Source organism: Erinaceus europaeus, chromosome 10, assembly GCF_950295315.1.
Source record: "Erinaceus europaeus chromosome 10, mEriEur2.1, whole genome shotgun sequence".
NCBI lineage: Eukaryota > Metazoa > Chordata > Mammalia > Eulipotyphla > Erinaceidae > Erinaceus > Erinaceus europaeus.
This window is the reverse complement of record NC_080171.1, coordinates 28,160,482-28,174,186: the sequence shown is the minus strand read 5'-3', so window position 1 is coordinate 28,174,186 and position 13,705 is coordinate 28,160,482. Positions and strand designations below refer to the sequence as shown.

The window sequence follows — 13,705 nt, the reverse complement described above, 5'->3', positions numbered from 1 at the left end:
TGAACATATGCTCTATCTCATGGGACCTGGTCTATATCTAGGTCCTGGGACTTTGTTAGGAAGTGAACTGCCTGGAATGGAATTAGAGAATACTATGAAAGGAAAGGTTTCACCGGAGTAATGAAGCTGAAAGGTTGTCATTCCACACCTGAAGTCTCCGGACACAGTCTGAAGTGAAGCATGCTGAGGTGGCACTCATTGCATTGAATTAATACATTTTTAAGGTAACCACTATCGGTCTCCCATAGTCTTAAATATAGGCTAATATTTTCTTTTTTCACACTCACATATTCAGTTTTCTATATTCTGCAAATGAGTGAAAGCATTCTGTAATTGTCCTTCATCTCCTTATTTGCTTCACTAAGCACAATCTTCCCCAGTTCCATCCACTTTATCCCAAAGGACACAATATGATCTTTATTTTTTTTTTTACTGCTTAATAACACTGTGTTGAGTATATGTCCCATAACTTTTTTATTCAGTCATCTGTTGAAGGGCGTTTTGGTTGATTCCAGCTTTTTTGCTATTATGAGTAAAGTCACTATGAACATGGGGGTGTATATATCCCTTATCCCTTCAGATAAGTGTGAATATATCTTTTGGGTAAATACCTAGTAGTGGAATTGCTGGATCATAAGGTATTTCCATTTGTATTTGTTTAAGGAGTCACCATACTGTTCTTCATAGTGGTTGTATAGTTTGCATTCCCACCAGCAGTGAGAGAGTTCCTCTCTCTCCACATCCTCTCCAACAATTATCTTCTATTGTTTTGTTGATGGAGCCCATTCTCACGTGTGAGTTGGAATCTCAATGTGATCTTGATTTGCATTTCTCTAGTGACAGAGTGAACTGGAGCATTCCCATATATGTCTGTGGGCCACGTGTATCTCTTCTTTAGAGAACTGTCTCCTCATATCTTCTGCCTACTTTTTTCTTACTGGGCGGTTCTTTTTCTTCTTGTTGAGCTGTGTATTTACAGATGTTTGGTATCAGCTGCTTGTCTGAGTGTAGTGTGCAAATTGCTTTTCCAAGTCTTAGTTCTCCACAATCTCAGTGTTAGTCCCTCAGAGATGATATGAATGGTAAATCTTTTCTCCATTATGTGGGTTACTTTTTTACTCTGCAGATAGTGCATTTTGGTCTTTGACATTTTATTTTATTTTGTAATAACAAATAGTATTTTTTAAATATTTATTTATTTATTTATTTATTATTTATTCCCTTTTGTTGCCCTTGTAGTTGTATTGTTGTAGTTATCATTGATGTCATTGTTGGAGAGGACAGAGAGAAGTGGAGAGAGGAGGGGAAGACAGAGAGAGGGAGAGAAAGATAGACACCTGCAGACCTGCTTCACCCCATTTGAAGCGACTCCCCTGCAGGAGGGGAGCCGGGGGCTTGAACCGGGATCCTTAAGCCGGTCCTTGCACTACATGCACTTAACCCGCTGCACTACAGCCCAACTCCCATAAATAATATATATTTAACTTTATTTATTTTATTTAATAGAACAGAAAGAAATTGAGAGGGGGATAGCGAAGGAGAGTGAGAGACACTTGCAGTATTGCTTCACCACTCATGAATCTTTCCCCCTGCAGGTGGGGACCAGGGGCTTGAACCTGAGTCCTTGTGCATGGTAATATATGCACTTGTGCCACCACCACCACCGCATTTACTATTTTTTTTTTTGGCTTCCAGGGTTATTGCTGGGGCTCAGTGCCAGCACCATGAATCCACGACTCCTGGAAGCAATGTTTCCCATTTTGTTGCCCTTGTTGTTATTGTTGTTGAATAAGACAGAGAGAAATCAAGAGAGGAGGGGAAGACAGAGAGGGGGAGAGAAAGATAGACACCTACAGATCTGCTTCACTGCTTGTGAAGCGATCCCCCTGCAGGTGGGGAGCTAGGGACTCGAACCGGAATCCTTATGCCAGTCTTTGTGCTTTGTGCCATGTGAGCTTAACCCAGTGCACTACTGCTTGCCCCCTGGGTCTGTGACATTTTTAAATTTTCATGAAGTCCAGCTGATCTTTTTTTAAATTAAATTTCTTTATTAGAGAATTAACGTTTTACATCCTTAACGTTTCAGCAACTACCCCAACCCTCCAGTCACAGAACCAATTTATAACTCCACATCCAGTACCCTGTACCCTGAAACACTCCCCACCTTGCCCCCAGCTGGCATCCACCACCCCTCTCAGCTCCAGGGTCTGAGTCCTGCCTCCAGAAATTTCATATGGGCTCTGGGGATCCCACAAGATCTGTCCATGGTGGCTCATTTTCTCAGCATGGTGCCCCACAGGTCTGGCCAGTCTGTGACTGTATCAAGATTCCCTTCCTTTTAAGGCTGACACATATTCCACCTTGTGGAGGGGCCACATTTTATTTGCCTGTTATCCATCAGTAAGCACCAGGGCTGCACCTCCCTGGGCTCTATGCCCTTTCCTTCTCCTTTTTTCACCTTCTTCCTGCTCTCCCTACTGTCTACAGTCAGGGTTGGGGTGCAGGCTTGTGTGTATCCTTCCTCTATGGTCCCCTGAGAATAGCCCTGGGGACATCTCTGGGGGCCTCCCTGGGTGAAGGCATCTCCCCAGCTAGAGGTGACCATGATGACCACACTCCCTACCTGACACTATGCATGAAGAGGATTCTAGAACCCTCTGGGAAGCCCAGGGGGCTCCAGAAGGTGGAAACAAGGTAGGGCTGATTTGCCCTGTCTGTCTCTGGGGTCCTCTGTACCCCCACTATGTGCTGGATTCTGAACTCTGCCTGCACCTGTGTTCACCTCACTGGTCTGGTGGGAAGGCACTCCTGGGGAAGCCCTCACACCCATCCCCCCTGCCCAGCTTCCTGCTTCCCTGGGTGTGAAGTGAATGCCCTCAGTTTGTGTACAGCAAAGGGAGGAAGTTCTGTGCTGCAGGGGATGGTGCCCCCTGGTGGTGCGAAAACACTTCACAGCAAGGCAGCCGAGATGCCACCTCCAGGCAGCACCCCACAGGAAGTGATCACTTCTGTGGGAAGGGCAAGCTTGAGGCCTTTAACTGCCCCTCTTCCCAGAGACAGGCAAGACTCCTAGTGCCTCTGGACAAGCACTCTTTCTTCAAGGGAGATGGGAGAGGGAGCTGCGGTCAGCTGAGGCAGTGTAGGTATTTGCTGAGACCACCTGGTAACTTCACAGAACTTTCCCTGCTCAGTGCTGTCTGAGAAGACTGGACCAGCAGCTGGGGGCCCCAAAACCAACCTCCATCCCACAGACCTCTGTAAGTGCCAGAGCCCAGTGAGGGCCCTTGGCAGCGAGACTTCAGTCTAGTTCTCCTAGAGCCACAGCTACTGGGTTTCACATGGGCTGCTGCATCCCTCCCAGCCTCCGTTTTATCTGAGGAACTGGGCAGCAAAGACACATGATGGGAGAGGGAGTGTCTGCCAGCCAGTCCCCAGGAGATTGTCCCTCTGTCTGTCTCCTGTTGAAGACTGCCCACTGGCCGTTCGGTCCCTTTGTGGAGCAGACAGAAGAGACTGGAGGAGCCTCCTGTGATATTTGCCGGGAGAGGTGGTCAGAGCTGCTCCACCAGCTGTGCCTTCTGGCAGCACCTGGTGCCTAGCCAAGCCTGGCACACAGCACAATATCCAAATATCCCAAAGACTGAGTAGTAGGAACAGAGGTGTATGGGGGGGGGGGGGGGTACTGAGTGCCTTGGAGAAGGAAGATAAACCAGGTGACGCCCTCCACCCTCGCCCCCTGGCAGGTACCAGGGTGGGGCATGCAAGGTGGGCCCTCTGGCTGGCCACCCAGAGCCTAGGTCTGGGGCCCCAGGGAAGCACAGGCGGGCAGAGGCTTGGGCACGTTGCCAACTGCCCAGCGCGGTCCCCACTCAGGCAGAGGTGAGCCTCAAGGGCCATCATGCTCCAGCCCCCGCCCTCTGCTGGTGGGAAGGCGGTCCCCAGGGACCCCCTCCACCTTGCGTGGGCCTCGGGGGTGCTGGGGGCCGCGTGGGGGTGGGGAGCCAGCGCCTCCCCCCTGCTCGGCCGTTCCACTGCGGCGGCGCGGGGAGAGCGCGGGGCGGTGCGGTACGAGGAGATGGTAGCGCCCAGCGCCGCCCCCGACTCCAGCCGAGCGCTCCCGCAGGATGGCGCGGGCCAAGCTGCAGCGCTCGCCGTCTGAGGGCAAGGCGGGCCCAGGGGGCGCCCCGGCCGGCGTCTCGGCCCCAGAGGAGCCGCATGGGCTCAGCCCGCTGCTGCCGACCCGCGGCGGGGGCTCCGTGGGTAGCGACATGGGCCAGAGGTAGGGCCGGGGGCGCCGCCGGGAGGGGCTTGGCTTCCCTGCTGCTTCACTCCTGCACGCTCGCTGCCCCTGCCTGCAGCCCCGGAAGGGGGACGGCTTGGAGCCCCCCATCCCACACACCCACCCAAACTGCCTCAGCATCCACTGTCTCCAGCTAGCCTGGGGGAGCAGGTGGAAGTCACCCCACTCCAGGGGCACTGGGAGGCTGAGATGGGAGGGAAGGCTGGGTGGCCCCTGCTCAGGCCGGCCCTCTGGGGAGCGCTCCAGTTGATTCCAGTGGCAACTTGGAGGGAGGCAGAGCTGGTGCTGAGTCCCCACTTCGGACCTTAGCAGCTAGGCCCAGGGTCTTTCAGGAGCTTCCAAGGGCTAAACAGGCTGGAAGCTGAGCGGAGTCAGGACTCAGCGCTTGGAAGCTGCCTGGGATCAGGGGCAGCCAGGGTTCAGGAGGCCCAGTCCCTCTGGGAGGGAGCCCAGGTCAGGGGGTACCTCAGGCTTTGTGAGTGCTGGCCAGTTCATGGTACCCCATTTCTCAGATTAGGATGCTGAGACTTGGTCTGTGTCACCGCTCTTTCACCAGCACCTCCCTGTTTCAGCAGCACTTCCTGATGCTGCGGGGGTAAGGGAGATGAATCAGACCCACCCCAGTGTGGGCACATGTCGTGGGCATGGAACCTGTGCTGGCAGGGGATCCGTGCAGGCAGGTCCTAGCAGCAGAGGGAGCTTCCTGGGATTTGGGCTTTGGGGAGGGGCCCTGGAGATGATGAACAGGGCCTTCCAGACAGAAGGCACAAGGGGTGATGCTTGCCAGCTTGGAGCCAGAGTTGGGGCTGGCAGACATGCAACCTGGCAGATGGCAGGACCGAAGGTGCTAGAAAGTCTCACCCCTGGCCCCTCCTCCCCTCATACCCCATTTCCTGCTCCTCCCTGCACCTCCAGGGAAGGCTATTGCCTGTGGTGATGCCCATTTGCCAAAGGAGACTGCTAAGACCAGATATATGTGCTGCTAACAGGCACTTGTGGCCCCAGAGGCGCTAATGGACAGTGCAGGGGCAGGAAGGAGATTACTGGAGGTTGGGTCCCAGGGGCCAATCCTCTTGCCCCTCCTCTTCCTGGATGCTGAGGGGCCAGGAGTGCAGAGGCTCCTGTTACACTGCCTGGCCCTTCAGTGGAATGGGCTCCCTGCTCTGCAGTGTCTGAACCCCACTGTAGAATGGGTGTTATAGCAGCAGAGCCACCTCCTCCAGAAAGCCCTCACTGCATTCTGCAACTGGGTCCTGTTCTGCCCATCATATGGATGACCTCCCCAATCCCATGGTGGGCCCTAAATACAGGATGGTGGCAGAGCAGAGCCAAGGGGCATCTGAGGCTTCTGCAGCTACACAGCTCGACTAGTCCTGAACCTGGAGCTGCAGACTTAGACACAGGCTATGGAGTTGGCTTGAATACTAGGGAGCCACAGCAGGTTCTTGAGTAGAGGAAGTCTCACAGGATTTACTTTTTTTTTTTTTATTTTTTATTTAAGAAAGGATTAATGAACAAAAACATAAGGTAGGAGGGGTACAACTCCACACAATTCCCACCACCCAATCTCCATAACCCACCCCCTCCCATGATAGCTTTCCCATTCTCTAGCCCTCTGGGAGCATGGACCCAGGGTCATTGAGGGTTGCAGAAGGTAGAAGGTCTGGCTTCTGTAATTGCTTCCCCACTGAACATGGGCGTTGACTGGTCGGTCCATACTCCCAGTCTGCCTCTCTCCCTAGTAAGGTGTGTCTGGGGAAGCTGAGCTCCAGGACACATTGGTGGGGTCTTCAATCCAGGGAAGCCTGGCCAGCATCCTGGTGGCATCTGGAACCTGGTGATTGAAAAGAGAGTTAACATACGAAGCCAAACAATTTGTTGGATTTACTTTTTAGGAATTAGATCTGACAGAGATTCCAACCCCACCAGAGCAGGGAGGTGTGGCCTCCTCTTAGAGTGGGCCAGCTGCTGGGGTGTTGTGTTTACTGTCACCCCATTCTGTTTGCCTGGCCACCATGAGCCAGCATTGGGACTTGTTGAGCCATGCCTCATCCTCCACAGTGTGATCTGGTGCCTTCTGAAGGCCTCACAAGTGCTGGGAAGAGTCTACACTGTCTCTAGGGGACTGAGCCACAGGGAAGGCCCCCCAAAACTGGACTCCCACTTCACAGATACCATGGGCCCTTCCTCCCCTCCCCGTAGTGTGAGGCAGCAGGGTGGAGGGCCATTAGAAAGCATTACCTGGCAGTGGGAGAGGCAATGAGAAAGAGCACAGTGAGGGAAGGGCTTGGCCTATAATCAGATCTCTTGGGGGTAGGGTACCTTGCTTGCTCCAGCAAGCCCAGAGTTCAAGGTGGGGTGAGGTGCTGAGGTCCAACATTGCCCCCCAGGGCTCTAAGAGGAGGCAGCAGGAGAGTCCAGCAGAGGCAGGCCTGGCATGGGACGTGGGGTGGGGGATATGAGGGGCTGGGGATACACCAGGCCCAGCCCTGTCCCAGCGAGGTCTGGAAAGAAGGCAAGCAGGGCACAGAGGAAGGGGTTGATCACTGGCAATCCCACCAACAACAACAACTTTGGGTTCCGCCTTCAGCAATGGGGCTTACTAGTTCTGGAAGGAACGGGGGTGGGGTGTGTGTGTGTGTGTGGACAGACCATTATGATGGCATTGCCATCCCAGGAAAATCCAGACCTTCTGGAATAAGGAAAAGCCTTGGGGGAATCTGCAGCATGGACCCCATAGCCCAGATGGTCTTGGTGTGAGCAAGTTAGCTGACCACGGCCTCCCCTGTCCTTTCTGAAGGTGGTGATGGTGATGATCCCAGAAGCACTGACTGTGCTCAGGCGCATCTGCAGTCTTGGCCTCCAGTGTGGCAGGCATTGATGGAAGCAGTGTTCTCCTGCCCCCCGCCCCCGCCCCCAGCAGTTTTGTGTGTGATCTCTCGCCACCTTTTGGCTTCAGTGACACCATCCTAACTCAAAAGATCTTTTGCAAAAGTCTAGACATTTGGAGGGCCAGGAGTGTGGTGGGGTCTACTCCTGGGAGTTTGGGGCTGGGATTAGGGGCATGAAGCAAGGACAGGCAGACTTGGGCAAGATGGAATCTGTGGAGCCCCAGATAAATCCCAATTCAAGGCTGGCACCTAAACCGTAATCTCTGCACTGCAGATTGGCCTAGAGGAGCAGGGGTCTAGGGTCTTCTGAGTCATGGTGCCCAAGGAGAGGCACAAAGGCTGCAGCAGAACCCCTCACCTGCCAGCCTCCCAGAGCCAGCTTAACAGACCAGAGCACAGATAGCCCAGGCTCCAAGAGGAAGCCTGGGAAGACAGTTAATTAGGGATCCCTTGCTCCACCCTACAAGGCTTTGTCTTCTCACTGCTGGCCCTACCCATTCAGGCACCAGCTGCAGGCCCAGGACCAGGGGGAAATTGCCCCTTTGAAGTGCAAAGTCCCCCCCACCCAGGGGCAGAAGATGTCCCCCTCCCTTCTCCCCTGGTGCCTTCTACGCAGCCAGGATGGTGGGGAATTAGTTGTGTGATTGCTGGTCCAGTGGAGGGTATGCGCCGGGGACCCCCTTAATCTCCCACCTGTGTCCTGTCCTGTCACAAGGAGGCTAGGACAGGACCAGCCAGCAGAGGCTGCCCATGGAGGGCAGGGGGAAAGAGGGGACACAGGAGGGGCACAGAGTGCAAGTGAAGGCTGAGTGCACATACTCAGGGCCTGGATGACTGTGTGGTGGGGGCAGGGAGCACTCCCAGACCACACTTGCTGACGGTTCCCTGCCTGCTTGGCTGAAGAGGGGGTGCAGTCAGCCCACCTGTGGCCCCTAGTTTTCTAAGGCTAGGGTGCATGTGCCGGCCCACGGGTGCTGTGCTCCTGTCTCTGGTCACCTCAGCTGATCTGCAGGCTCTGCAGGGTGGAGCTAGGGGTGCAGGGGTGCTGCTGCTTCCTTGTGCTGCACCTGATCCCAGAGTCCAGGCTCCCTGCCTGTCTGTCCACCCATCTATCCACCTGTCTTTTATGTTGACATGTCCACTCCCATGTCCCCAGGTTCCAGGTGGAAGATGTCAGCCTGGACTCCTCTCTGTCTCAGTAAGTGCCTTGCAGGGGAAGGGACTGGAGTGGGGACACACTGTGTCCTTGTACCCCAGAGGAGTTGGGAGAAGGGGGGCCGGGCCAGCCACGCCAGCCATGTGAGGATGACCCAGGCCAGGGTAGGCTGTGGTTACAGAGCCTTCCCTGCTCTGCTCTTCAACTCTGGGCACTGAGGAGGGCAAGCCTGGGATAGTGAGCTGACTGATGGCCAGCCTGTGGTTCTGGAGAAGAGCCCTGCTTCTCTATCTGTCCTTTGAGTCTCCCCTCCCACCCCTCATCTCCCAGTGAGAGTCTGGGGTGGTGAAGTCTGCAGCACTGGACTCAGTGACAAGAGCGAAGCAGTTCTGCTTCACTAGTTAGGCTTGGTGCCTACCACCAGCCCCACCTCCTCACCCTCCTCTGTGTTTCCAAGCTGGGTGGAGTCACACCCTGCTGGTTTCTCAGCCCTGGCCCCTTAGCCACCCACCTGCAGGGGCCCAAGCTCTGCCCACACCCCTTCTTTCCTGCTGGCTCTGGGCTCTGCCTGTAGCCCCCAGGCCCCTACTGAGAGCTGCAAGCAGAGCAGCCACTAACCAAGTTTGGGGGCAGCCATGTGACCCTGCAGTTGGAGCCTCCTGGGACGGGCCATCTGCCAGAGCCACCACAAGGAGTCCCTGGAAGACCTTTTCCATGGCTTGCCAGTGGGACTGCGTGTCCACATGGAGCTGCCTGCTTGGCCTCCTATTTATTGGTCAGTGGACATCCTGGCATTGGGGGGTGGCACAGTGGTCCTTCTTGGGTCCCCAGGATGGAGAGGTCACAGGCACTAGAAAGGCTGCCTGAGACTGTTCTCTGTGCACACATCTGACCCCAGGTATTCCAGGGCCCTCTGTGGCCTGGCTCCCCCTTCTCCAGTATCCATGCTCTTGAGTCTGCTGGGTTTGTCCCCAGCATTCCTCCTTCCATACCTTCCCCCACAAAGCTCTGACAGTGGGCAACAGAGGCCCCTCTAGCATGCCCAACCTTCCCACCAGGTGTTCTGCTGAATGAATGTCTGAGTGAGTTAATGAATTCAAGCAGACATGTAGAAAGGAGAGCTTTTTGCATATCAGCCTGTCTGCAGCAGCTCTGAGGCCTGAACCATCCCCCCTCAAAGGCTCCCAACTGGTCATTCCATCCTCTACCACTCCCATACCCAAGATCGCTCTTGTGAGGCTGGATTCCAGCCTCATGGAACCTGGGGAGCTTCAGGCCACCATGGAGAGAGAGCCCCAGGGCTCTGTCACCAATTTGCCCATAGTGGCCACAAACCTTAGGCAAAGGAGGGGGAATTGCTCCTGGGTGTGTTGTGCAGAGGTGTTGGCCAGTGTTGGCACCAAAGGGGCAGACATGTGCCAGGCCTGAAGCCCAGGGCTGGGTGACCTCTCACCAAACCTCCAGAATTCTGAACTGTGAGTCACCTGTGTGCTCCAGGGGAGAGGCTGGTCATTTCCTTGCCACTATGGTCCCAGAACCCAGTCAGGCACCCCCATCTGTGCTAGGGATACAGGAGCCAGACAGCTTGAAAGGTTGCATCCCTGGACCTGATGTGGCCCAGAATCCTCCCCAGCCAGCCCTTGGGCTGATTTACACCTTCACCATCCTTGAGGGTAAATGAACCATTTGTAATTCATTTGTTGTGGTGGTGCTGGAAGTGGGCGGCCAGAGTTCATAAAAAATTAAATCAAAGGCAGCCTGGTGAGCTTCCTGAGTGCTGCTGGCTCTGGCTGCCTGCACCTGCCTGTCCCCCCTCCCACATGGATGCTGCCCATGAGCTCCAGAGCTGTCCACATGGGGGCACACACCCAGGGTTCTGGCAAGCAGAGGAGGGGGACCAGGGCTGTGGAAGGAAGACACAAGGGCCATAGTCACCCCAGGTCCTGGTCCTGGCTAAGGGAAGCCACATAAGCCAAGAGGCACTGGCTGAAGAGGGTTTGGACTCAGGCCCAAGTTCAGGCCTGGGTTTGGGTTTTTGAGGAAACAACCAAGAGGTGGGAGGATTGGCCTCAATTTCCCAGTGGGGAATTCAGGCTGCTGGCTTCGTGGTCTTTGCTTTGGTTTGGTCCTGAGGATGACAGGAAGAATGGGTTGGAGCTTTTGTGGGTAGGGCGAGGGGAGATTCTGTGCCTTTCTTGAGTCGGGAGCTGGGCAGTCAGAGGTGAACCTCCTGAGATCCCAAAGGCTGGTGGGCAAGCAGGAGGGCCTCACCTAAAGATGTGCTGGTGGGTGATAGGGGGAGGCCCAAAAATGAGGGACCCCATTAGGTCTGGAGCTGGCATGGCAAAGGATGGGAGGTCTGGGGGATTGGGAAGCAGTTCTCTTGAGAAAGGTCTGAGGTTTGCCCAGAAGAGGTGTGCAGGGACAGAACTGAATTGGACTAGAGAATTCTTGTGCAGTTGGGGCCAGGCTTGGGGATGCAAGCCCTGGTACCACATAGGACGTGCTGTGACTGGGGGCCAGCTGTGATGTTATGATTCCCCCCCCCCCCGTGAATGAATGAAATCTTGCATCCGAGACCCTGGACATACACACCTTGGGATATTTTATAATGGAGTGCTGGGCTGCAGTGGGAGTGCTGGGTGCTGTGTGATGCTGGGTACAGTGAGGTGTCTGGGTGTAGTGGGGTGTTAGGTATAGTGGGGGTGCTGGGAGTAGTAGGGTATCTGGATTCATTGGGTTGCTAGGAGCAGTGGGGTATCTGAATGTAGCAAGGCACTGGGTGCAATGGGGTGCTGGGTGTAGTGGGTTACACTGGCTATGTCTCTGGGCTTGGGCCCCACTGGCCTGTCCTGCTAATCCCAGGCCTGGGAGTATGGGTATGGCCCAGTGACCTTCCTGTCTAGGAGCAGCCTTCCTACCCCATCTCCTGGCTCTTCGTGGGCAAAGAAGCCCCTAGGGTGGGGGGCATGAGCCCCAGCCTGGGGGCAGGTGGAGTCTGTCCCACAGCCCACAGCAGGTGTAAGGGAGGGCAGCAAGGGGTGCCAGAGCCTAACATCAGTGTCCTGTGCTCCACTGGGGACAAACTTGGCAGTAATGAATATGTAGGGACTTTTAGAGGTCTGGGGCAATCCCATAGTGCCAGGACTTTGGGGGCTTTTCATTTCTGTGGGGCAGAGTGGGGTATTACCCCTACTTACCAGTGTAGGGGCCCTGCCCTGGTGGAGAGTAACAAGGAGGTGAGCAGAAGCAGGTACCTGCACCACCTCAGCCTGTGAATGGCTGCTCTGCCTCTCATCTGCTCAGCCCCCACCTCCTCCATGCAGTCCTCCAAGAACCACCCCCCAAGCCCTTGCCTTCCTCTACAACCATCCAGGGTGGGCTCTGGGCACTAGCCAGCCTCGTGGTTGCTTTATCTCACTCTATACATCCCCTGAGGTAGACCCACTCCACTCCACCTCGGGTGCAGTAACGCACAGGCATGGAGTCCTCTTCCACCACAAGTTTCCTCTCAAACCCAAGCATCTCTCAGCACTGAGCTCAGGTCAGTCCAGAGGGGCCAGTGGGTTCCTGAGACCATCTTCCTGGCATTACTGATGGAAGGACAGTGCAAGAGGTCATGTGTTGGTGGGTGGCTGGTGCCCCAGGCACAAGCCACATAGAAGTGTGTACCCCTGCTTTGAGGGGAGACACTGGGCCTGCTCAGGAGTCCGGGCCCAGATCACACTCTGTCCCTCCAGCCCAAACTGACACTGCCTTTTTCATCAGTGAACATAACCCTTGCCTGGTATGTCTGCTGGCCTGGGGGATCCAGCAAGCCCAAGCCCATGGCCAGGGTCATGGTAGGGGTGGGTGTTGCTGCCTGCTGCCTAGGCCCCCATGTCATCCAGGCAGCCAGATGACTCTGCCTGGCTGTCAGGCTAGGGTAGCAGTGGGGGGCCACATGCTTTCCCCTCTCTGACCCCATTTGACTCACTGGAGTGATTCCTGCTGGCTCCCTACAGTCAGTTCCCAGGATACTGGGGAGGACTGAGTGGGGTACAGGCAGTTGAGGGGTACAGCTTCAAGAGGGGCCCCACTGTTGACCCAGTGAGTGCAGCAAAAGGTTGATGGACCTCAGGAGGAGCCACCAGACAGGAACTGGCCATCAAGCTTCTGGAACATTCTCCACAGATGTGATTGATGATTTGAGTCCTGAGGGTCACACAGGGCACACTTAACCCTGGAAGCTGCCTTGTGATCAAGGCTGTATATATCTCCAAAGGCCTGAGGGGCCCTGGGCTGGGAAATGATGTTGGGTTGGGGCAGTAGGGAGAACCCAGGTGTTCAAGATTTGGGCAGGTCAGCCTTTGTAGAGGGCTTCTTGGGTGTGAGGTGAAGCCCCCTCTCCCATGAGTCTCTCCTCACTCCTCCTGGCTGGAAGAATACAGCTCCACTGAATATAGCTTTGGGCTTGTACACCGCTGACCCAGGGTCCCCCATGCTCTCTGACACTCACCAGGGTCCAGGTGGAGTTCTACGTCAATGAGAACACATTCAAGGAGCGGCTCAAGCTATTCTTCATCAAAAACCAAAGATCCAGTGAGTTGGGGCAGGGGGTGGGTGGGTGTGTGTCTTGCTGTGGGAGTGGTAAGACCAAGACTCTGTGGGAGCCCCGTTGTCCCTAGCATTAATGCAGATTACCCCATCTGTGCTGTGGGGTGCTGTCCAGATGTCCAGGGCTCAGTCAGCAGCCTTGACGCCTCCCCCTACCCTCCACTGCAGGCCTGAGGATCCGACTGTTCAACTTCTCCCTGAAGCTGCTCACCTGCTTACTCTACATCGTCCGAGTTCTGCTGGATGACCCTGCCCTAGGCATCGGATGGTAGGTGGCCTGTGGGTGGGGCTGAGCTACCCAGGGTTGGGCCATCATGCTGGGCTCTGCTGTCATGATTGGGGCTATTGGTGTCAATGCCTGGGGCTTCCTCAGTCCTTTGGGTTTTTGTTTGTTTTTCTTTTGCAAGTTCATGTGTACCAATTCCCTATATTCCACATAGGAGTGAAACCATCTGGTAGTTGTCTTTCTTTTTATTTATATTTGTTTATTTGTTTATTGGATAGAGAGAAAATTGAGAGGAAATGGGAAGGTAGAGACAGACACCTGAGTACTGCTTCACCACTTGTGAAGCTTCCCCCCCTGCAGGTGGGGACCAGGGGCTTGAACCTGGGTCCTTGTGCATTGTAATGTTTGTGCTCAACCAGGTGCATCACCACCCAATCCCCATTTTCTCAGTCCTTTGAACTTCATGCCTAAAACACCTCACACCCAAGCAAGAGCCCTCCTCACCTTGCTGCCACCAAGCCACTCATGGCAGGGAG

General features: G+C 55.0%; 1 protein-coding gene across 7 annotated transcripts in view; it reads left to right on the top strand.

Moving 5' to 3' along the window:
* The window catches only part of KCNT1 (potassium sodium-activated channel subfamily T member 1), a 41,572-nt gene that overhangs the window by 6,225 nt on the left and 21,642 nt on the right, over positions 1-13,705 (top strand). For 3 of the 7 annotated variants that reach the window (XM_060199395.1, XM_060199394.1, XM_060199393.1), the window contains exons 1-4: positions 4,108-4,279; positions 8,348-8,389; positions 12,849-12,928; positions 13,112-13,211. In XM_060199395.1, coding sequence (XP_060055378.1) covers positions 4,125-4,279; positions 8,348-8,389; positions 12,849-12,928; positions 13,112-13,211 — 377 coding nt within the window. In that variant the 5' untranslated portion in view covers positions 4,108-4,124. Of the gene's footprint in view, positions 1-4,107; positions 4,280-8,347; positions 8,390-12,848; positions 12,929-13,111; positions 13,212-13,705 lie in introns of those variants that run through there. The other 4 variants (XM_060199396.1, XM_016187442.2, XM_060199397.1 and 1 more) reach the window with 3 other exon arrangements.